Source organism: Polypterus senegalus, chromosome 6 (assembly GCF_016835505.1).
Source record: "Polypterus senegalus isolate Bchr_013 chromosome 6, ASM1683550v1, whole genome shotgun sequence".
NCBI lineage: Eukaryota > Metazoa > Chordata > Cladistia > Polypteriformes > Polypteridae > Polypterus > Polypterus senegalus.
Window position 1 is genome coordinate 126,160,878 of NC_053159.1, and position 24,056 is coordinate 126,184,933.

The 24,056-nt window shown below is 38.0% G+C and overlaps 1 protein-coding gene across 1 annotated transcript in view; it reads left to right on the forward strand.

The window, feature by feature from the left end:
• The window catches only part of ulk2 (unc-51 like autophagy activating kinase 2), a 58,206-nt gene extending 35,946 nt beyond the window's left edge, over nt 1–22,260 (forward strand). The window contains exons 15-27 of the mRNA XM_039757086.1: nt 300–440; nt 5,152–5,297; nt 5,382–5,465; nt 5,769–6,040; nt 6,600–6,781; nt 7,230–7,339; nt 7,506–7,643; nt 7,885–8,093; nt 11,570–11,751; nt 11,856–11,974; nt 12,524–12,681; nt 17,049–17,184; nt 18,588–22,260. Coding sequence (XP_039613020.1) covers nt 300–440; nt 5,152–5,297; nt 5,382–5,465; nt 5,769–6,040; nt 6,600–6,781; nt 7,230–7,339; nt 7,506–7,643; nt 7,885–8,093; nt 11,570–11,751; nt 11,856–11,974; nt 12,524–12,681; nt 17,049–17,184; nt 18,588–18,652 — 1,942 coding nt within the window. The 3' untranslated portion in view covers nt 18,653–22,260. The remainder of the gene's footprint in view (nt 1–299; nt 441–5,151; nt 5,298–5,381; nt 5,466–5,768; nt 6,041–6,599; nt 6,782–7,229; nt 7,340–7,505; nt 7,644–7,884; nt 8,094–11,569; nt 11,752–11,855; nt 11,975–12,523; nt 12,682–17,048; nt 17,185–18,587) is intronic.
• The last annotated feature ends 1,796 nt before the right edge of the window (nt 22,261–24,056 follow it).

Consider the following 24,056-nt stretch of genomic DNA (forward strand, 5'->3'; position numbering starts at 1 on the left):
CTGCAACAGCTGAACTGCTGGGTAGACTGTGGATCAAATTTCAGTTCACATTGAGTTTCCTCCTACAAGAACAAAGAACACTGTACTTGCTGAGTTTAGACAAAGAAGGTTCCTTTTTATTTTAGAAAAAAATAGATTTATGTTTAACTGCTTTTTTTTTTTAAAGTAGTGCCTGCTAGACACCAAGGTTTGTCCTTTTTCTTTTAATTCTATAAACTTATCTTTCATTTGCTAACATATATGCACTGACCTTGTTGTTTCCACCCCTGAAATGGTTAGTATTTTTTCCGTTAAACCAGGCAACAGCACAATCCACTGCCCATGGTGTCCCCACGTAGCGAGACCACTCCAATACCTGTACCAACCCAAATCAGGAACTACCAACGTATTGAACAGAATCTGTCCTCCAGTCCCAACACTCTCCAGTATGGTTCTCCCAGGTATGTACCATTTGTTTATTTTCTCTTAAGGATTATTGTACAAACTTCAAAGAATAAGAAATTGGAAAATATTTAATCAAAATACTCTAACTGTTAAAATCATTAAATAAATTACATTAAATCTTTAAATCATTTAGTATTTAAATGTAAAAAAGATTTTAATGTCTAAAGTGGATGCAATTTCATTTTTACTCTGAATTTAAACAGTTGGATTGTTTACTTGTGACAGCAACTGTTTAGATTAGGCTTTATGTAAAAGTAATGCTAAAATACACACTTCAGGACTTTATTGCTTGATTGTTTTTGTCCCCAATTATCATTTGCAAATCTTATGAAATTTAGAAAGACTAGGTCAAATGTAGAATTTGACCTGGTAAATGTTATTTCAGCCTTTGTTTTTCATCTATTTTATTTGGTTTCATTTAGTGAGTTACATCTTATTGGTTTCAAAGATACAAGAGAGACCAAAAAAAGAATACTGACCACAGGCGTTTTAGCTGGAGTATGTTTGCGTGGAGGGCGGCATGGTGGCACAGTGGTAGCGCTGCTGCCTCGCAGTTAGGAGACTCAGGTTCGCTTCCCGCGTCCTCCCTGCATGGAGGTTTGCATGTTCTCCCATTGTCTGCATGGGTTTCCTCCGGGCACTCCAGTTTCCTCCCACAGTCCAAAGGTTAGGTGGATTGGCAATTCTAAATTGGCCCTAGTGTGTGCTTGGTGTGTGGGTGTGTTTGTGTGTGTGTGTCCTGCGGTGGGTTGGCACCCTGCCCGGGATTGGTTCCTGCCTTGTGCCCTGTGTTGGCTGGGATTGGCTCCAGCAGACCCTGTGTTCGGATTCAGTGGGTTGGAAAATGAATGTATGGATGTTTGCGTGGATGTTGGAAACCAAGACAGCTCTTCTTGCAAATGATTCATGAACATTTGTTTCAGAGGTGATATCAACATAGATCTTTGACAGGAAATGCTGCAAAATTACAGCACTAAGAGAAAGTTTATGCTGCGAGATTATAATCGCTCCTAGATCAATTAACTAAAAATAAAATACGATTTAAATAATTTCTATGTGATTCATAGTTTATATAAAGGATGTTCAGGTAAGGTTGGTTAACCTCTGGAAATTGGCTCAGTATGAGTGGATTTGGGAGTGTGCATTAATATGCCTTGTGATAGCATTCATTTCATGGCTGGTTCCTGGCTTGTGCCAGATGCTGCTGGAAGGGGGTTCTGGTCCTAAGCAACCATGAGCTAGATGAGGCAAGTTCAGTTATAAATGGATCATGTAAATATTTATAAAATATTTTATTTATAAATAAAAATTTATAAGACAAGGTCAGAATGAGGTTTGGGGTCCCAGACAAGGCCTTGTTTAATGTAAGCATCCAAAGGACAAAGGAAAAAAAATGTGCAGTCAAGAAATAAGGTCACAGTAACCACATGTAAAAGAAACACCTTATGGTGGTACTCCATTCTGCACAGAAGCTGGCACGATAGCGAACACTGACCTGGGTGGATGAGGCCCTAAATGCTGGCAGGGCTGGAAAGGGTGAGGCGTGAATTGTTGCAGCTGCAGTGACATCCCAATTTATCCAAATTCTCCTCCTCCCTAAGGACTGAAATGAAATGTGTTAGCAATGGTGTCACAGCCTCAGTTTTTGCTGTGTTTCCTTTCCCAAAACCTACATAATGCCACCCAACTCCCCATTCTCACAAAATAGCTTTTTCTTTATCCATCATCTATATGTTGGTTAATGGCACTGCGGCCTACATTAGAACTACAAACATGGATTCTGTCATGAAATATCTAGGGTGCAAGTTGCTGCTGCCATTTGTAGCCATTTACCCAATTTCTGGTACTCAGGCATGAGAGCAATACGTTAATGAATGACAGTTTTAAATTTGTGTTTAGGACATTTTTATCATAGCAAGAAGAAACAAATATTGAATATATTTTTTACTATAAAGAAAAATGTCTTAATTTTAAATGAAGTATTGCAAGGAAATTGTCTTGCCATTTGTATTAGTAGGGTGTTGTACCATGTTAGGCATTATGGATACAATGAGAAGTCCAGCAAAATGACACCTTTAATTGGCTAACTAAAAAGACTGCAATATGCAAGATTTGAAGGCAGCTCAGGCCTGTTCCTGGCTGAAGGGAAAAAAATGTAATTTTGCTTGACTTCTCATTGTCATTTGCATTAAATAGCCATTAATGACATTACAGTTTAAACAGTTGGATTTTATTCGTTCATTTGGTAGCATTTGCAGACAAATGTTTATAAAGAGATATGGGACAGAAAGAAACACACAGATTGAGTTACATCTGATGTTAAAATAGAGTACTATACATTGCATGTATGAAGTATAACATGTCATATGATGTGATAAGCCTTATTGTAAAATTCATAAAAGTATTTAATATTTTTTTTACGAGCATTTAGCACTTTCCTTTTTTTCCCTGTACAATTTTCAAAGCAGGGCAGGAGCTTAGAAAATGCAAATTATTGTACACAAATGCAGCATGCTTACATGTAGGTAAGGGAACAATAATTTAAATGCAAAAAAGGCAATACTGTGCTAAAGTCAGTCTTTATATAGCACTCTTCAAAGAGAATGTATGCACATGGGTTTTTACAAAGCCAAAAAACGTTTTCGCTGTCTCACACAAGCATTGCTTTTCACTCTTGCTCTGGAGCCGCTGGGGGAACCATTTGCAGTAAATTTGATAGTAGAACCCCAGTTATTGGAAGTAATGTGGACTGATGTTGTCTTTAACAGCTGAAAACTCTGGTAAAATGGCTGTGGTCATTTTGGATTAAAAATTAAGAATATAAAAGATTTTGCTAATTTATATGGCACAGTTTAACTTTTAAACCTCCTTTAATAACTTGGTGAATTTACTGTTACATAAATACAACATTTTGCATACATCAGTTATTATATAGCTAATAGGTACAATAGTTTTAAAAATAAAAAATGTATAATGTTGTAGTTACATTTAAATATAAGTGGTTATTCTCACATTGAAGTTAAAAATAAAGTGATAAAAAGTAAACAAAACAGTAAAGCATGTGTTCTCAGTTAGTACTGGTGACACACTGACGGTCACTGAGGGGTGCAGTCCTCGACCGCTCACTCGGTACAGTTGAGGTTTAAATGTATAGTATTTATGTGCTACATACAATATTCACAGCAAAGCTTTTATGAATTATTAGAAAAGAAGTGTATTACATGTATAGGTTTCCCACAGATAATGTAGAACCTCAGTTAATCAGGGTGGAGATAATAGGAGCTCTACTGTATTTTATAAGTATACATTTCTATTGAGCCAGTCTGTCTCATTTATAAATGGATGGTACATTAGCCCATTTAATAGTTCTGGTCTGTTGTTATAATATCATTAGTAGTTTGTAGCAAGTTTCGGGGTAGGTTATACAACATAGCTGTCCATTTTATGCATGAGGTTGTTTACAAGGTCTGTCACGTGCCAGAAGTGAGAGGAAGCAGTAAAAATCATTAAATTCTATGAAGGTGGAATGTTAAAGCTTTGTATCAATGCAACAGAGATAGTCACATCTGGCTTCCACTCCTACACTCCATCTTAACTTCACGTTGTCTAATGATTATAAGCAATTAAACTAATTTCACAGCTTAAAATAAAACGTAGGAATAGATTTCATCAACAGAACATTTGTGTGGTTGTTGTCCATAAACCACTGGGTAGACTTAGGTGCAAATTCAAAATTGTCATTTAGTAAATTGATTGATTCGTGTGCTGGGAAAGCAGAACAAACATATCTGGACTGGAGTGGGATTTTAGAGGAATATTAACATAGTCTATAGAAGTCTTGGAATATTTGGTATTATCTGAGCTTCTGGTTTAGATTGATTAGAATGTTTATAGTATAGTGACTCTGGGAAATATTTTATATGCCCTCCAATTCCTCAGAATTAAAAAGTTAAATTACAACCACATCATATCATACAGTTGTCTGGAGAGTTTATATTTTTTAACCTTCCATAATATTGTATGGTCTTTTTGTAGAATATTCACAGTACTTTTGAAGTCATGACTCTTCCTCAGTTAGCTGAGGACAAATATATCATAGAGAGTCACTGTAGATGTAGCATTTAATTATTGCTTGTCCAAAGTCATGTCTATAAATAAACTCCTTGCTCAATTAGACTGCTGCTTTAGTTATTTTTGTATTTGGTTATATTTGGGAGAGTAAACATGTCTGTACTGAGAAATGGGGTACATGTGTATTGGTTTCCAGAATTCACATAACAGGATTGTGTTGACTTTGAGTTTCAGGATGAACACATATTTAGATTATTTTAACCAGAAATAAATCAATTTTTAAAGATGCACCACTAATAAAATTAATAATTATTTTTTCTTTTCCAAAGAGTGTGTTTTCATTTTCAGTGCCATATGTTAACTTCGTTTTAGAATTTTTTATCCAATTTCAAAGTATTTCTTTGATTAGATAGTGTCAACGCACTGAAGTACTTGTAAATGAAAAAATTAATAAATAAAAGACAAAAATAATTCAAATACAGGTTTTAAATAACCTGAACCCCTAGCACAGCCACTGTAGTGTTGGGATGGATGGGGAGTTACAAAATCCCTTTTTTAAAAATAAGAAATAATTAAAAAAAAAAAGTTACATTGTTTATTAATAGGTATAATTCTTCATCTGGTTAATCTCCCTAGGGCAGGGATGGTTCGCAGATCCAACACAAGCCCCCTGGGATTTACTAAAACTTCCTCTGCCTCTCCATCCACTAATGAAGTGGCACAGCCTGTGGGTCGAAGGTTGTCAACAGGTTCTTCCAGGCCTTATTCTCCCTCACCACTTGGTATGTAAGAATGAAATTTGGGGTCTTTTAAACAATGGTAGTGGATATTGCAATATTTTAAGAGAGATACTCTTCTCTTCTTAGTTGGAACTATTCCAGAACAACTTGGCCACTGCTGCTGTGGACATCCCCAGGGCCATGAATCCCGAAGCAGGAGCTCATCTGGTGGTAACTTAAACATTCTTTGCTCTTCGCTATTGTAGTTTTAGTCAATCAACAGAACTTTGGCTGCTGTTTTCACCAACTACATAGAAGAAAAAACTTCCTGAACTGAAGTTCATAACTGTTTAATTCTTCTTACTCCACATTTTTGATGCCATTGAATAAATATTGCCTATCTTCAGTAGTTTGCTAAAAATTGCTCTTGCAAATCACACTCTGCAATAGATGTTTGTAGCAGAGATGCTCAGATTAATGTCAGAGACCTTCTGAGTATGAAATATCTACTTTTTTTTTTTTTTTTTAAATCAGGCTCCCCAATTCCTCCTTCCCAGCTTCTTGGTGCTCGACTCCAGAGTGCTCCCACACTGACTGATGTCTACCAGAACAAACAGAAATTGCGGAAGCAGCACTCAGACCCAGTGTATCCTAGTGCAGTTCTGTATCCTGGGAGTCATGCATCACAAATGTGTCGGCCAGTCAGTTTGGGTACCTCACCGACTAAGCATCTTGGCTCCTCTCCCCGCTCATCTGATTGGTTGCAGAAAACTCCCCTGCCCACCATAATTGGATCACCAACAAAGGTAAAAAAAGAACTTTGAATCTATGAATTTCTGTATTTTTCCCCAGTTAAAACCCATTTTCATAGTTTAACCCACTAGAAAACCTATAAAATAAATTAGTAGAGAGGCCATTACATAAAATCGCACTCACACACATCTGCTCTTCAGTGATCTTGTATATCCCTAGAGAATGCCCACTTAAGACTGCCAGCTTGAGTATATGTAACTGTGAAGTTCAAAGTGTATTTTTCCAAAATCTGTAGTTTAGATCACCCAATCAGTGCCATTATAAAAGTGTGTCTCTTTATGTTACTTGGAATCTGTCCTTGCTTTTTTGCTGTCAGTGTTTTGATTAGAGGTTTTCATTTGCATATCTCAAATGCTATATGTCCATTATACTGATTCCTATTAGCTGTATCTTTGTGCTGCTATATTCTGTTATAATACATTACTGTAGATCAAGAAGCTGGATGTTTGTTGCAGTTTGTCCATTTTCATTCCCCTTGTCTTGGTAATGCTGTTGTCTGTGTTTTGGGTTCCAATGACAATGTGTCATCTATGTTGCCTTTGTGCTGTGTAGACAAGTGCGCCTTTCAAGATCCCTAAAACTCAAGCTTCTTGCAATCTGCTTGCCCTGGTTGCACAGCAGGGACTGGTTGACAGTACAACTCCAAATAAAGTGCTGATGGAAACTCGGGATTTCAGTGCCTATTCTGGAGGACGACAGCAGAACTTTGAGCACAGCAAGACCACCTTTGGCAGGTAAATTGTATTGGTCAGTGTGTTGCATACAACCATTTAGATAATCGTGACCCTTTTTACTTTCTTACCGTCTGCCTGTACATATTTTTGACTTTTGGTAATTTAATTAGTGTTACACTTAGCACTGCATCTTTGAATAAGGGTTTATTCCAGTGCATTCCAAAACTAGCAAAGCCTAAAATGTTAGCCCTTTCTTTTTCTCATTTCTCTCTCTCTCTCTCTCTCTGCCTGTGCTTTCCTCTTGAGCTTTCTTGGAAAACAGTTGAAGTGTTTGTTTTCACTGTTTGCTTTCCTTGCCTTGCCTGGCTTCACAGCCTTGCTGTCATGACCTGACAACGCAGATTCTCTTAATTCCTTCAGTAGCCATTACACCACTCCACAATCACCACCCTTGTTACCCGGTGCTGTGATCAGATTACCATGAAGATCTCGGTTTCTCTGCCTGCAGATCTGTCAGTACAGGAAGGCTTTCTGAGCAGCCAGTCAGGATCACATTAGGAGGACAGCCTTACCAAGGCAGCACAGACAGCTTAAATACAGAAAGACCTATGGATACAGGTAGGATGACCAGCTACTTGTATATTGAATATTTCATATAATGTGTAATTAAGGGATAGCTATATCTTCAGTACTTATGATAATATATGATACAGGCATTGATTAATGTGTTTGTTTACCATTTAAAACTGTAATCTTAATGACAGCATTGATTATTTCTTTACAGCACCTGCCAGTGCCTGTGGAATGCCCAACTTGACAGGAGCAAGCCCTCGGACTGTACTGTTCACTGTAGGATCACCTCCCAACAGTATTACACCCCCCACATGCAGCCACACGGGTGCTAGGCCTAGAACAACGTCAGGTGAGAAACTGAAGAAAATGTACCCTAAACTCTACCTTTGAAAATATGTGGCTGTTCTGTGCATGAGGGTATACATTGTATATCCCTGTTTTAAAAGAGTAACATTTACTATACATTTTAAACTGACTGCCTCAATGAAGAGACATACATGTTGCATGAGAGTTTTTTGTAAGTTGATTTACTTGACAGGTTTACTTTTTTCTGCCCAATTCTAATTGTCCCCTGTCATTCCTGTTTACAGTAGGATCAAATAGCTCAGCAGGCTCCTTGTGCTCTACAACTGGTCGTGTCTATGTGGGTTCTCCACCTGGTGGTATGGGTTCCTCCCCTCCAACTGCTGAGGCAGCGCCAAGTAGTCTCAGATATGTCCCATATGGAACCTCCCCCCCAAGTTTGGAGGGCTTTATCACATTTGAGGCCCCAGAACTACCTGAGGAGACGCTGATGGAGGTAAGAATAGTCTGCAAACATGAAATTCTTCATTTTTTTTCCCACAAGTCTTCCTAATTGTAAAAATGTGGATATCTTATGATGTGACTTTGTTGAATTAGAGAGTTCTTTGCATACTTCCATTTACCAAATGCTTTTATAATAAAGATCACACATTGCTACAGTAACTTGAAAAAGAACAAATAGAACTGAACAGAACTGAAGAAAGGAACCATTCGACTTAGCCATTCATATTTAACATTACATTCTAAGGCCGAAAGTTCACCTTAACAAGTTGGAAGCAATTTTAGCAGTACACATAGCAACCTGTTCTGCTGGAGCTGCTAGTCTGGCTGGTGGCCTTTTGTTCATCCGTAATGATTTTTATATCCTCTACACACTCTTGATACACATAATACAATATAACATACTATGTAGCGTTTGATACAGATAGAGGAAGTGAGGCAACTATGCCAGTCTGACATCAAATTAAATCAAACTTCTGAAGTGCATGGAAATTCTGTACTTTAGGGACATGAAGGAGACCAGTCAATTACATGCAGTGACATTAACTACAGAAAGCTGTACAGCACCATTCTAAAGATAACAGTTTAAGATGCAATGAATTAACTGAAAAAAGTCCTGCTTACCAATTGGATTTGCAAAATCTTCAGGTTCAGGGACTAGATTCTTACTCTAAATATATACACTTGGTCTGTGTGGTTCTAGCTGTGTTAAATAACTCATAGGTTAACTTCTTAAATAGAACCCTCCACATACCTCGTCTTAATGATAAAGAATTGAGGTACCAATAGTTTAAAAAAAATGCATTTATTGGGCATCTGTTGGTGAAGAAAGATTCATAGATTGTGACTTTTCTGACGATGCTGTGATCTTCGCGCGGAGTCAATGGAGGCTCTGATTGGGGCGCTCGAGAGACTGAATGAGGAGTTTGAGTGTCTGGGCTTGCGAGTGTCCTGGATAAAAACCAAGATCCAGGCCTTTAATGACCTCTTCGGCACAGCCATTAGCAGTGTGTCTGTCTGCGGAGAGAGTGTCAACATTGTCGAGGGTTTACTTACCTTGGCAGTGACATTCATGTTTCTAGTGACTCTTCCTATGAAGTCAGTAGACGGATTGGGAGAGCATGTGGGATCGTGAGGTTGTTGGAAAGGGGTGTGTGGCACTCCCGATACCTATGTAAAAGGACGAAGGTCCAAGTCTTTAAAGTCCTGGTGCATTCTGTCTTGCTATATGGTTGCGAGACATGGACGCTATCCAGTAACCTGAGATGAAGACTGGACTCCTTTGGTAATGTGTCTCTCCGGAAAATCCTTGGGTACCGTTGGTTTGATTTTGTGTCGAATGAGCGGTTGCTTATGGAGTCCCGAATGAGGCACATTACCTGCATTGTGAGGAAGCGTCAGTTACAGCATTATGGCCACGTGGCGCGTTTCTGCGAGGGTGATCCAGCTTGTAAGATCCTCATTGTTGGGGACCTGAGTAGCTGGACCAGGCCAAGGGGTCGCCCACGTAACACGTGGCTGCAACAGATAGAGGTTCATTTCTGGATGGTGGGAGTGCACCGCATGTCTGTCTTTGGTGCAAACCGGGATCCCGAGTTGTTTCATTGTGTAGTGGGTGGAGCAACGCACTGTATCAGTGCATACTCCCCAACTTGACTTGACTTCTTTGCAAATGTAAGTTCAAACAGAACTGCCAAAGATGCAATGCCAAAGATCCTCCAGCTTTCACTCCTCCTGGCAGGATGAGGCGGGTCCAGGTGGACGTCAGGTTTGGAGGGAGGGAGGGAGAGAGAGAGAGAAAAATGCTAAGACACAGCACCAGCCAATGGTGTGGCAGAGAAATTACAGACACTAGAGCCTTTTAGCTGTGTCTTATGCCCATGCATGTGATTTAAAAAAAATAAATAAATAAATAATAATATTTTTTTATAATGTATCTAATTTGTCTTGGTGTGTGTGTGCCCTGCGGTGGGCTGATGCCCTGCCCAGGGTTTGTTTCCTGCCTTGGCTGGGATTGGCTCCAGCAGACTCCCGTGACCCTGTAGTTAGGATATAGCGGGTTGGATAATGGATGTATTTATGTGTATAAGACATAATAATAATAATAATAATACATTTTATTTATATAGCGCCTTTCCCATGCTCAAGGCACTTACAGACATGTTAAAAGCAGAAGTTTACCTAACAGTTCATGAGCTTCTTACACTCAAAGTCAGCAAATAATCAGCCAAAATATAATTTCTTAACTATTCAAAGTTTTAATATCTTGACTGAGATGAGCAAGCATTGTGTTTGCTTTGGGTTTAAGTGGAGTGGTTTTGTTGTGATCGATTTGCGTTTACTTTTGTTTACCCCATGGTACTTTTGTCCTTGTGTGTAGTGTGATCTTTTTGAAGTAAGGTTAATTTTCTGAGATTGGGTTTGCTAATTTAAAGCAGGAAGAGCTGATCTTAGGTCAAACATTATATTTAATAGTGTGTGTGTATGTATTCACTACTATGTCAATTAAAACAGCAGAAGTAATCAGGATATAGAGTGCTGTGTGTGTGTGTGTATGTATATCTACACATGTATACACACAAAAAGTGGTAAATATTGACTTTAGACAACACATTCCTTAGTTTTACCCCAATCGTTAGTAAAGTGTAATGTTTTAAAATCTGTGTGAATTAATCCTTTTAACTTCACCTTTGTCTGGAGAATTTTTGATATGGCCTTTCATAAATATTTTGAGCTTGGCTAGCAATAAAAGGTAATGTCTGATACACAAATGCTTCTTAAAGCTATAAAATGCAGCTCTCTTTCTCATGCTCATAGCAGAATAATCCAGAAGTATATCGATGTGACTGTTTTCAAACCAAAGCTTTGGTGTAATGTAAATTGAAAGTATTTTCTTCATCCCTTTGTTTACTAAATTTAACCATAAAGCTTCAAGGGTACCGTTTTCCAAGCTAGCTGTGAGCGCTTATAGTTTTGGTGATTGGTTTGAAGTCATCACCCTGGATTTTAGAAAAGAATTCTACTGCAAAATTAATTGACTTACTGGATTCCTGTTTTTCCAGTAGTCCCACTGTTTTTAAACTCCACAACTTTTTCAGATTGTTTTAAATTTAGTTTCTAAAGAAGTTATTTTTGTATAGGCAATGGTCACCATTTGTTCTAGTTTTTCAATGCAGGTAGTAATCATATGTTTCACATTCTAAAGCTAAGCTTCACTTTTTATTTTATTTTGGTGTGGTATCCAGGTAAAACATGGTGTGTTTGTGCCATTTGTCCATCTCTGACAGCAGACCAAATCCAAATTATTTTATTTTTGTTACTTTTTTCGCTCAAAGCATTCAAAGGTAACATTATGAGATACTTTTGCTTTATATAGTTTGATATTTCTTCGTGAACGTTTAAAATTAGGGATGCATGCTTCATTCATGCTACCTCTCAAAATTTGCAACATGTTAACTTGACTTTTAACAGCGGGAACACACAGATACTTTGCTTCACCTTCGCATGATGTTGTCCTTCAGTGACTGTATACTAGAAATTGCATCAGTGCGGGAATGCAGCACAGAACTTGATGCTTCTACTTCCACTTCTGTTTGCCCCTCACAAGACAGCGGGATTGTAGATCAGATCAGTCAGCTCAGCAAGGAGTGGGGGTAAGTAAAAAAAGAAACCCAAACACCATATTTAGTCCAGATTTTTAAAGTATATAATTTGCAGAATATGTGCATCAAGCAAGTAAACTTTTCTCCTTTTATAGGCAAGTTGAACAGCTGGTCCTTTACATGAAGGCTGCTCAGCTGCTTGCTGGCTCCCTGCACCTGGCCAAGGCTCAGATCAAGTCATGCAAACTGAATCCCTCCAGTGCTGTCAAGCAAGGTATGTAAATTTGTGAGAGGTGATCACAGTTTATATTAACAAGTGACTAAAGCACAAGAACAGTAAATCTTTAATTTATCAGCACAGTGTTAAAATGTTTTTCTGAACAAAATTTATTTATGGTAGAGAACAAGGGTATGAAATATAGAGAAACTGAGACCTAAGGTTCCTGGTTCCTTGTTCCTTATACCAATAGAGTTATTACCTGAGGACTTAGTGAATCATTCCTGAATGAGAGAGAGATAGTAATAATATAGAATGTGAAATATTATACACTGTGTTTTTTGTTTTCCATTCAAAGAACCATGTTGGCAGAAGGATGATCATACCTGACGTATTTTTTAGAGATATAGTTATTTATCATATTGAATAATCATGCAAGTAATCTCTTATTTCCTTATGAATGGCTAGCTTCTGTTATTCATTTTTAATTTATCAAAAGATTCGAGCTTGAAGTCTAAAAGATTGAAAAGTTAAGTTTAAAACAAGTGGCTTTTTTGAAACCTTTGGATGTCTGCAATTAATAACTTTCTCCATTGTCTTAAGCAGTAGTGAAGAGCTTGAATGAACGTTACAAGAGCTGCATCTCACTTTGTCGACGTTTGACAGAAAAACTGAACAGATTCTTTTCAGACAAACAACGCTTTGTGGATGAGATCAACAGTGTGACTGCTGAAAAGCTAATTTATAACTATGCGGTTGAAATGGTGAGTGTTAACACTAATGCTTAATCTGTAACATTATTATACATGGTTAAACCAGCTATACTCATTTCCAGAGTTCAAGAAAATGTAATTTCACAACCCAGCCACAGGGGATGCACAAACCAGTGTGTTTCTTTGTGCCGGTCCCAAGCCCAGATAAATGGGGGGAGGGTTACGTCAGGAAGGGCATCCGGTGTAAAATTCTGCCAAGTCAATATGCAGACAACAGTACAAATTTCCATACCAGATCAGTCGACCCCATAGTTAACAACGACTGCCACCTATACTGTTAGTCAACAGGGTGCTGGCGGAAATTGGGCTACTGCTGCCGAAGAAGATGAAGGATAAGAAGGGGGGAGACGTGTCCGGAGGCAGGAGGAGAGGAGGAAGGTAAAGAGAGTGGAACTGAGGGTAGGAACTTTGAATGTTGGCAGTATGACTGGTAAGAGAAGAGAGTTAGCTGATATGATGGAGAGAAGGAAGGTTGATATATTGTGCATGCAAGAGACTAAATGGAAGGGGAGTAAGGGCAGGTGAATCGGAGGTGGATTCAAATTGTTCTACTATGGTGTGGATAGGAGGAGAAATGGAGTAGGGGTTATTCTGAAGAAACAGTATGTCAAGAGTGTTTTGGAGGTGAAAAGAGTGTCAGACAAAAGTAATGATTATGAAGCTGGAAATTGGAGGTGTGATGATGAATGTTGTTAGTGCATATGCCCTACAAGTTCGGTGTGCAATGGATGAGAGAGAACATTTTTGGAGTGAGTTGGATGAAGTGATGAACAGTGTATCCAAGGGACAGAAAGTGGTGATTGGAGTGGGATTTCAGTGGTGTTGGTGAAGGGAACAGAGGAGACAAGGTGGGGATGGGAGAGGAATGAAGAAGATCAGAGGATAGTGGATTTTGTCAAAAGGATGGACATGGCTGTAGTGAAAAAGTATTTTAAGAAGAGGGAGGAAAATAGGGTGACGTACAGGAGTGGAGGAAGATGCACACAGGTAGATTACATCCTATGCAGAAGAGTCAATCTGAAGGAGATTGAAGACTGCAAAGTGGTGGCAGGAGAAAGTGTAGTTAAGCAGCATAGGATGGTGGTCTGTAGGATGACGTTGGAGATCAAGAAGAGGAAGAGAGAGAGGGCAGAGCCAAGGATAAAATGGTGGAATCTGAAAAAGGATGACTTCAAGGTTGAGTTTAGGGAGAAGGTGAGACAGGCACTGGGTGGTAGTGAAGAATTACCAGACAGTTGGGAAACTACAGCAGATGTAGTAAGGGTGACAGCAAGAAGGGTGCTTGGTGAGACATCTGGACAGAGGAAGGAGGAGAAGGAAACCTGGTGGTGGAATGGAGAAGTACAGGAGAGTATACAGAGGAAGAGGATGGCAAAGAAAAAATGGGATAGTCCGAGAGATGCAGAAATTAGACAAGAGTACAAGGAGATAAGGTGCAAGGTGAAGAGAGAGGTGGCAAATTCTAAAGAAAAGGAGTATGATGAGTTGTATGAGAGGTTGGACACTAAGGAGGGAGAAAAGGACCTGGCTAGACAGAGGGATTGAGCTGGGAAAGATGTGTAGCAGGTTCGGGTAATAAAAGATATTTTAAATATATATATAAAGATATTTAAAAGATGGAAATGTACAAACAAGCATGGAGACTGTGTTGAGCAGATGGAAAAAGTACTTTGAGAGGCTTATGAATGAAGAGAATGAGAGAGAGAAGAAGTTGGATGATGTGGACATAGTGAATCAGGAAGTGCAATGGATTAGCAAGGAGGAAGTAAGGACAGCTATGAAGATGAAGAATGGAAAAGCTGTTGGTCCAGATGACATACCTGTGGAAGCTTGGAGGTGTTTAGGAGAGATGGCAGTGGAGTTTTTAACCAGATTGTTTAATGGAATCTTAGAAAGTGAGAGGATGCCTGAGGAGTGGAGAAGTGGTGTACTGGTGCCGATTATATTTAAGAATAAGAGGACCTACTCACAGGACACATCAAATGAACGCTGGGAATGTGTGGCAGCCATGATGCGGGCACGTACGCGTTCTGAGTGTAAAGTAAAAATGAGTCCTTAGGTGTGCAGGACTGTAGTAACTACAGGGGAATAAAATTCATGAGCCACAGCATGAAGTTATGGGAAAGAGTAGTGGAAACTAGGTTAAGAAGTGAGGTGATGATTAGTGAGCAGCAGTATAGTTTTATGCCAAGAAAGAGCACCACAGATGCGATGTTTGTTCTGACGGTGTTGATGGAGAAGTATAGAGAAGGCCAGAAGGAGTTGTATTGCGTCTTTGTGGACCTGGAGAAAGCATATGACAGGGTGCCTCGAGAGGAATTGTGGTATTGTATGAGGAAGCTGGGAGTGGCAGAGAAGTATGTAAGAGTTGTACAGGATATGTACGAGGGAAGTGTGACTGTGGTGAGGTCTGCAGTAGGAGTGACGGATGCATTCAAGGTGGTGTTGGGATTATATCATCGGCTCTGAGCCCTTTCTTATTTGCAGTGGTAATAGACAGGTTGACAGATGAGATTAGAGAGGAGTCCCCGTGGACTGTGATGTTTGCTGATGACATTGTGATCTGTCGCAATAGTAGGGAGCAGGTCGAGGAGACCCTGGAGAGGTGGAGATATGCTCTAGAGAGGAGAGAAATGAAGGTCAGTAGGAACAAGACAGAGTACATGTGTGTAAATGAGAGGGAGGTCAGTGGAATGGTGAGGATGCAAAGAGTAGAGTTGGCAAAGGTGGATGAGTTTAAATACTTGGGATCAACAGTACAGAGTAATGGGGATTGTGGAAGAGAGGTGAAAAAGAGAGTGCAGGCAGGGTGGAATGGGTGGAGAAGTGTCAGGAGTGATTTGTGACAGACGGATATCAGCAAAAGTGAAAGGAAAGGTCTACAGGACGGTATTGAGACCAGCTGCGTTATATGGGTTGGAGACGGTGGCACTGACCAGAAAGCAGGAGACAGAGCTTGGAGGTAGCCGAGTTAAAGATGCTAAGATTTGCACTGGGTGTGACAAGGATGGATAGCTTTAGAAATGAGTACATTAGAGGGTCAGCTCAAGTTGGACAGTTGAGAGACAGAGTCAGAGGCGAGATTGTGTTGGTTTGGACATGTGCAGAGGAGATATGCTGAGTATATTGGGAGAAGGATGCTAAAGATAGAGTTGCCAGGCAATATAAAAAGAGGAAGGCCTAAGAGAAGGTTTATGGATGTGGTGAGAGAGGACATGCTGGTGATGGGTATAACAGAACAATATGCAGAGGAGAGGAAGATATGGAAGAAGATGATCCGCTGTGTCCACCCCTAACGGGAGCAGCCGAAGGAAGAAGAAGAAAATGTAGTTTCACACCAGTTATGGACAGGCCAGACTTGTCTTATCCTACCAGCAGGACTTTAAATTAATTGATTTCTAGTACAGGGGTTCCCAAACTTTTGGACGTTAAGTGAGTTGTGTTGCGTACCACCCGCACCTTGTTGAAAGGATGGGAGAGCTGTAAGGGGGGGTGTTCGAGTCTAAACCGCCCCGAAATCTGAATAAAAGTTAAAGAATTGGAAGAAATCATGCATAAAGTTAATGAAAAAATTTGTGCATGTACATAAATTGATAAATTCCGCCCCGAAACTAAATCCTGCCTTCGGCTTGTATGTGACGCAGTTACCGAAGACAAAATAGTATCGGCTTTGTGCTTAAATCTAGTGACTACGATGCGATACAGTGGCAGTGCACGTATAACAACAAACGCGAGTGGTTTCTGTGAGGCAGAGTTATCGAAGACTAAATAGTGTCGGCGTTCTGCTTTCATCTAGTGACCAAAAGCTTAAACAGTGAAGAAGTAGAAGTTGACTTCGGCAAAATGTAATTATGGTAGCGTTAAATGAACTAAATACTGATTCGAATAATAGGTTTTATTTATTCAGATGACGAAATTTCACACCACACTAAATTTGGGAATCCACGTATTATTGTATTTAAACAGTTTAATTGGTTTTTGCTCACAACAGGCTTGTCATAAAGGGTTTTGCACAGACAAATTACATTTCAGGGACCGCGATGTGTACCACCTGAAAAGGCTCCACGTACCACAGTTTGGGAACTGCTGTTCTAGTAATCTTTTAAAAGCTGGAATAAAGTTAGCAGACTCGATTTAGTAGTCTGATCATTCTGCATTAGTTAAACACTTGCTTGCCAGCAGACACATGATTCCTAAAGGGACCTTTCTAAAGTAATAATAAATATGTCTACTGAGATATATACTTTAAAGATTTACTATATTAAATCAAACTGAAACTGCCTTCACTGTTCTACATGCCTCCAGTGTTTCCTCTTTTGTTTTTGCCTAGGTTTTTAACCTCACTTTTCTTTTCACAGGTACAGTCTGCTGCCTTGGATGAAATGTTCCAGCAGACGGAGGACATTGCCTTTCGTTACAACAAAGCCGCCATGCTACTGGAAGGGTTGGCAAAGGTGTTGCAGGACCCAGCTGATATTGAGAATGTTACTAAGTGTACGTAATTTTTTCTTTTTCTCTGTAAAATAATTTTTTCCATATACCAAGGAGCAACAAAAAATGTCTTTACATTGAAGAAAGATGAAAACAATACAAACAGTATTTGTTGTGCCTTACAGATGCAGAGTGATTAAGAATGAATTTTTCCATGTTGACATAGTTCAGGCTGTTGTAACTGTTTTCTCATCCTGGTAATTAAAAAATGGCATTGAATTAAGAAATCATTGGGAAATTATACATAACTATCATTACCTCAAGAAATTTGATCAGAAATCCAAAGGGTTTCAAAGGAAAGCTATCAAACAATTGAGCTTGGCACTAATGATAAAATGCAGGGTTAATCATGAAAGGTTTTCATGTGCACATTTGTGGAGAGTGAAAGAAAATAATCATAGTGAGAAATGGTACAACAAAGGTACCATATTAATAGCAGATAACATATTTATTGCAAAGTATTGTTTTGAGTAAACTAAACAGAAACCTATATATATACTTATTTTTATTATAGAAAATTATAAAAGCAGAGGGAGCATGCATTGACTTTCACCTTTGCTGCAGGTACATTGTACATGTGCTGGCGGGACAAATTAAAATTTCCATGGCTTTTTGTACATGATACAAGCAAGAACAAAGTTTTCTAATGTGTAATAAAATACGGATTCAGGATTTTTCTCTTTTGGTGATTGCCTTCTGTGTATTTAGTATATACCGTAATTAGCACAGTGGTATACCTTCTGAAGGCATGAGGCTGGTAATACTAGTTTGCTGCTAAGATGCTGATAGTGTGCAGTGTTAAATGCAAAAAATAATATTTTTTTTGCAATTTGTCAAAGTTTAGGGCAATTTTACAAGTTTATTACAAGTTCAATTGTATATTGTAGAATAGATTGTTATTAAGCAGTTTTTTAGGAATTACTCCTAAAATGTTTAGTGAAAAATATTGTGTAATTCAGAAAGGTGAGTGTTGATTTTTATGAATAGGAAAACAAGTTGTAAGCAATGAATCATTAAATAATTGTGATTTCTCTGAACATTATGTTCAGTTTCTGACTGGTTAGGCTAGTCCTTTAGTTAAGGGTCAATACCCCAAGGGTTATGTGATAACTAACAAATGCCTAATACAAGAAGTTATATAAGGTGAAATAAAGAACAAAAAAGGGACAGGAAAAAGAGTAAAATTTTGAGGAAGTCCTTTTTTTCTCTTAAGCAAGGATTAACTCGCTGTGACTTTGCCATTTTGTCAGGGCCAAAAGAGTTTGGATATTTTTTTCTGTTTTTAAGGATTAAAATACAGTATGAACACATTTTCCTTGTGAATGAGCTTGATTTAGATAGGATCCTAAATGGTGAATTAAGTAAAATGACCACTCATTCCTTCCTCATTTGTGCTTCCATTGCAGACAAGGCCAGTGTGGAGCGCCGGCTTGCCGCCCTTTGCCAGTGCGCAGTTACATTGTTTGAGTAGACTGTCCAATGACTGGACCAACACTTTCGGTAACCTGGGGACCACGTCCATCTGAGGGGGAAGAAAAAAAACAGTAATTCAGGAAATTGCTTTTTTCTAGTTTAGCACTTTTTATACGGAGAATGGACCTGAAAGATATATAATAAAAGTAAATCCCTCTGTATTTTGCAATCCCAGCAATGACTGGAAAGGATGGAGAGAAAGTGAGAGAGAGAGAGAAAAAGAGAGGATGGGTTTAAAGTTGGTACCAAAGAATTGTACAGAAGTGCTCTCTCTCAGTGCAGTGAGAAGGAACTTAATGCTGGAACTGCATTAAAAGAAACTTTTGAATGGATGTGAGGCATGTAATTTTAAGGACCATGATTATGGACACCAAAAAAACATAAAATATGTACAAATGTTTGACATTTAAAGTTTTTTTTTTTAATTATTAATTTATTCATTGAAATAAAGTGACTGTTTCTAATCTAATTTTCAAATGTAACTAGCACACAATTTTTCGTGTGCTTTTTTTTTTTTTAATTTTATTTTTAATTGCCTGTCTTAAAAAGAGCAGCATCATGAAAAGTTAACTTTGTCAGGTGTACTCTGGAACAGACAACAGCAAAGCTAGCTGGACTGTAGTTGATCTTTCATCATTTTTTTTTCCTCATTTAACAAAAGCACTTTAACATTTAAATGTTTAGCCTTCAAACCCATCTGTTGTGAAATGACAAAATGGCACATGGAAGAAAAACTAACACATGATGAACTGAGCTGCTGGCAGGGTGCTAAACATGACTACATCCACTTCCACCCATGAGAAAGTGTCCCCCATGCAGCTCAATCTTCAACCAGCTACATATTCCTATGGATTGCACTACTGCCACCTGTGCAGACTTTGTACTGTAATACTGATTGCCTGATTTACTGGATTAACAATGACGCTGAGCCACGGAGATTACAAATTAAAAATAAAAATCCAATTAAAGATGGCAAAATTAAACTGTAAATCCCAGCCCTCTTGATATGGAGCACAGATACGTGGTTGCCGTGTGAGGGGTGTGTTAGCAAGTCTTTCTGTGCATTTCTTACCTGTTGGAACTACTAGAGTAGATAGTTCTTGTAATCTGTCAGTTTCATAACAATCTGTTTTTTCTTCAGTTTTATATAATGGAAGATGCTGATTGTTTGCAGAGTTTATTTCATTCTATACTGCTTTGCTAAATGCACTTTTTTTCGATTTGGCTGATATTTTTAGTATAACTGTCAAAAGTTTTATGCATATATTCATTTTAACAGTGTTGAGCACTAATCTATGAGAAAACAATTGGAAAAAAATTATATTTCCATGAAAGATGGGTTTAAAACCCTGACTAATGAATTAATGGATACTTAATTAATGGGTACTTAACTGGTTGGTAGCAACATTTCTGTGCGTTATAATCATTTTATATACTGTATGTTCAAGAATAACGCTTATTTACCTTCTCCCTGAAAGGAATACACCATTTAGCCTATTTTACAGTAAATAATGTAATTTTCATGCTGTATAAAATACAGTGTAATCATTTTATGATCCTGTAGTTTTCACTTAGTTGTAAAGTTTTTACAGTAAGTATTGCCAAAGCTCTAAATCTAACAGGGATATTTTTATTGAAATGCAAGGTCGTCCAAAAAGAAGACCTTTAACAGTGTTGAAACTCTTAAATACTGAATTTCCCCTAGAAGAAGACACCTGCCTGTGATGTAAGTAAAGATGTTTAGTCCTCCTTTCCTTAATAGACAGGCTGGATGACACATAGCAGGAAGGCCTTTGTGGTCTTTTTCACCTATGAGGTATAGCCAGTAGGTGTTTTTTTCTAAACTTCAGCTAAATCTTTTTAAATGTAAAAATCTTATGCTCAACACTACAATAGAACTCTGTACTGTATTTTCAGAATGTGAAAAACCTGTATCTATGTGTTTTTGCACTTTCCATTCTTCTGGTAGAACAGAGAAATCTGAAAGCTTCCCTAAATGAGGTAGTTGTAGTCTGCTGCGCTGGGTGAATTGTTCTGTGCATTATTTAATTAAATAGAGCGGTTATCACTTCTACTTAAATAAAGATTGCCAATAGAAGAGCTTTATTAACTACACAAGGTCCACCTCAGCTCCGTTAGAGCATAGAAAAGATAAGATTCTGTTGGGTTGTATACATTCTTAATTTCAAATTTATGAGGATTTATGAAGAGTAAGATTAGAAGAGAGTTGGCACCAAATAGCTTTTATCTGAAAACTTTACCCACTTGAATCAAATGTGTTTTGTTCTAAGTAATTTATAAGCTCGATTTATAAACTTCCTGTCAATCCTTTGAACTTTTCTCTGCAACAGAGTGTAAAAGGTAAGGATTAAAGCCATTGTTAGAGTTCCCTAATTGTCTTAATATGATCAGTATGGTCACTTGACGCAGCTTAAGCCAACTTCTTTAGGCTTATAAAATCATCATTGTCAAAGAGTTATAAGGGTCCATCATTCTGCAAATAGATACTCTTATTTTTGTAATATACACACCAGCCACTTTGGATGAAGTGATTTCACTGGCAGTAATGGGAATTACATATGGTCAGTTATAGGTGATGCCATTCTAAGTAGCAGACAGGATGAACATCCAGGGATAAACTAAAAGGTTAAAAAAAAAAAGATAATTGAAAGTTCTCTCTGGTGAAAAGCAGGCCCTAACGAGGAGTTACTTCCTGATTCTTCATTCTTTTACTTGTGCCCTAATTTTTGTTTCAGTTTTCCACTAGCTGGGAATATTAAGCTTTCCTTTGATTCATCTCCATGACTAATCAGGAGGCATGTGAAAAATGTCTTATATGGTATATGAAATTTAATAATATTTTAAAGATTGTTTCCTTTTCTAGACATCTAATATATATATATATATATATATATATATATATATATATATATATATATATTAAGTAGAGAGACTTTAAAGGTTTGCTGTAAATACCAGCAAGTCAACTTGTTTACTTCACAATTTAGCAGACTTGAACTACACGGCTAGCAGTTCAACTGTTTTTTGGCATCCTTTGTGTTAGTCAAGGCCTGCCAACTAAAGTTTTTTTCTTTAACATATTACTGCTTTCTAAGAGACAAGGTTCAAACCATTTATACAGAATTTCCATATTTCTTAATTTCTTTGTATATTGGCAGCATAGTGAGAGATTATTTGCTTCCCAGTGCGTGGGCCTAAAATTTACATAACAGCTTCCCTCCCAATGCCATGTGTAGTCTCCATACTGTACCTGTATTTGTGGGGGGTTTCTCCCCAATTCTTTACTTTTCATATCTAATCCCAAGTGTACAATGTTGTTTTCTAAGGGGGACCCAATAAGCAGAGAAGAGGAAGTACTTAGGGGTTAATCCAGCCTTAAGCTTGTCATTGCTAGGATGGACTCCACAGGTCTAAAAAAATATCTTGGATTAACAGGTTAGCAAGGTAAGCTGCAGTATATCAAAATGAAAAGATCCCAAAAATAGTAATTCTTCATTTATTATACAGAAAAGGTTATCTGAGGAAAGGCACACAGTGTATGGGAGTTCATTTATCTCCATTTTAAAAATCTGTTTAAAAAAAAAATCATTTGTATCATCCAGAAATTAATACTGTACGTCACTTCATTAGCTTAACTGCAGGGTGTTTAAATTTTCCCTCAAAAAATCATCATAAGCTTGCTGTTGCAGTCGATTTGTATCTGAATTTACCCATTATGCACTGAGTCTGTGGCATTTGAAATTCTCATATATTTGTTTTACCGTTTTTGTATCGTTTAAATGCTTGGGCTTTGCAGCTTTATTTTTGACTCATCATTTCAAAGTCAGTACATTTGTAATGGTTGTTTTATAAATGATAGTTTCCAAGCATGTAAATAGCATTGCATTGTATTTTTTGAAGGTTTTCCTGCATTCAGATACTTGAATGGCTCTATTGTAAAATGCTGAGTAACATCATAAAATGTTGACTTCAGAGCTATCGGACTCTTCCAATGTAGCACACATCTTACTGTAGCTTGATGGCATAAAGTGTTAAAAAAAACAATGGAGTTTCCTTTTTTGTCAGTCTTCCCTTCCCTGTTTTCCTATTACAGTGTAAAATACTGAGCAAAAGTGTAATGTATATTTAACAGTGAGGTATTTGCAAAAAAATAGAGATATGTATTATTTATAAAATGTTTGTACTGTTAGGTTTCTGCCTCTCTGGTTTGTAACTGCATGTTGTGCTGGGCAGGCAAAATCCAAAATAGAAATTACTCAAAACTTTTTAAGGAGCAGCTTGGGTTATGTCTGCTCTCATTGTATATATAATAAACTAGACAAACCTGGGAGTGTGCGGCTTTGTGTCATTATTTCTGTGGCATGACAAGAACCTGCTTTAACAGCTATTCTCAGGAATATAATTATATATCAGAAGTAGCAGTAAAAAAAATATTCAAACAATCCAGTCTAGCACAGCACATCATTTCTAATGTCCTACAATTTTGAAAATAATTCCAAGTTGACATTTTGGTATTAGTAGGCAACTGGTTTTCATCTTGGATCTGCATAGTCTACTGTTAAGCAGTGTTATGTTGGGCTTATGGGACCTTTTTCAAAAATAGATTTTCAAATTTAACTCTATAAATTGATTACTTGATTTTTTTGGGAGCCCATCTACCATTGGTAGTACTCATAAAGTGGAGAGGAGGTGAGCAAGTCTGAGAAGCAGGCTTTATGGAAATTAGAATGAGTGAGGGAGCACCGAGCAAGTCGCGTTCACACATGCAAGCATGCGAAAGAAAGGCATAGGAGGAATACTGAGAGGGTACAAGTAGGGCAAGAGATATCAAATTTGTTAAAATGTATTCAATTACCTGTATTTGATAGGTGAGCATAACTAGTTAGTAACTAAATTGCAAAAAAATGTTTTAATTGGTCTGAAATTTTCTAAAACCATACCTTTGCTACACATGCAGTAACATTTACAAACAGCCTGAATCCCGTCAAGTGTTTGGTGAGCACAGCAGGAAATGAGTCTGGTTGGGTAACTTGGGTGCCAGTTCTATCGCCAGTCCTTCCTCACGCTGCCTATTGTGGTACATGCAGTAACCAGCTTTCTCTCTGTGCGTATAATCACTTTTTACACATTATGGAAGCTGATGAGTACACTATGACAGTGGCATTTTGGAAATTTCAAACTACATCAACCCTGTTAACTTTCTACAGCATAGTGTCAGTGTTGAAGATGACTTGCATGAAAACTTGAATGATGTCAAACTCTTATTGTAGTAGTGTGATTGACAAGCTGGGTGAGGTCTGTTTGATGCCCCCTTCCTGTTGATCTTGACACTCTCAGTAATGATGTTACAAGTGTCTGCCTGATCACAGGTAATGCTCCTT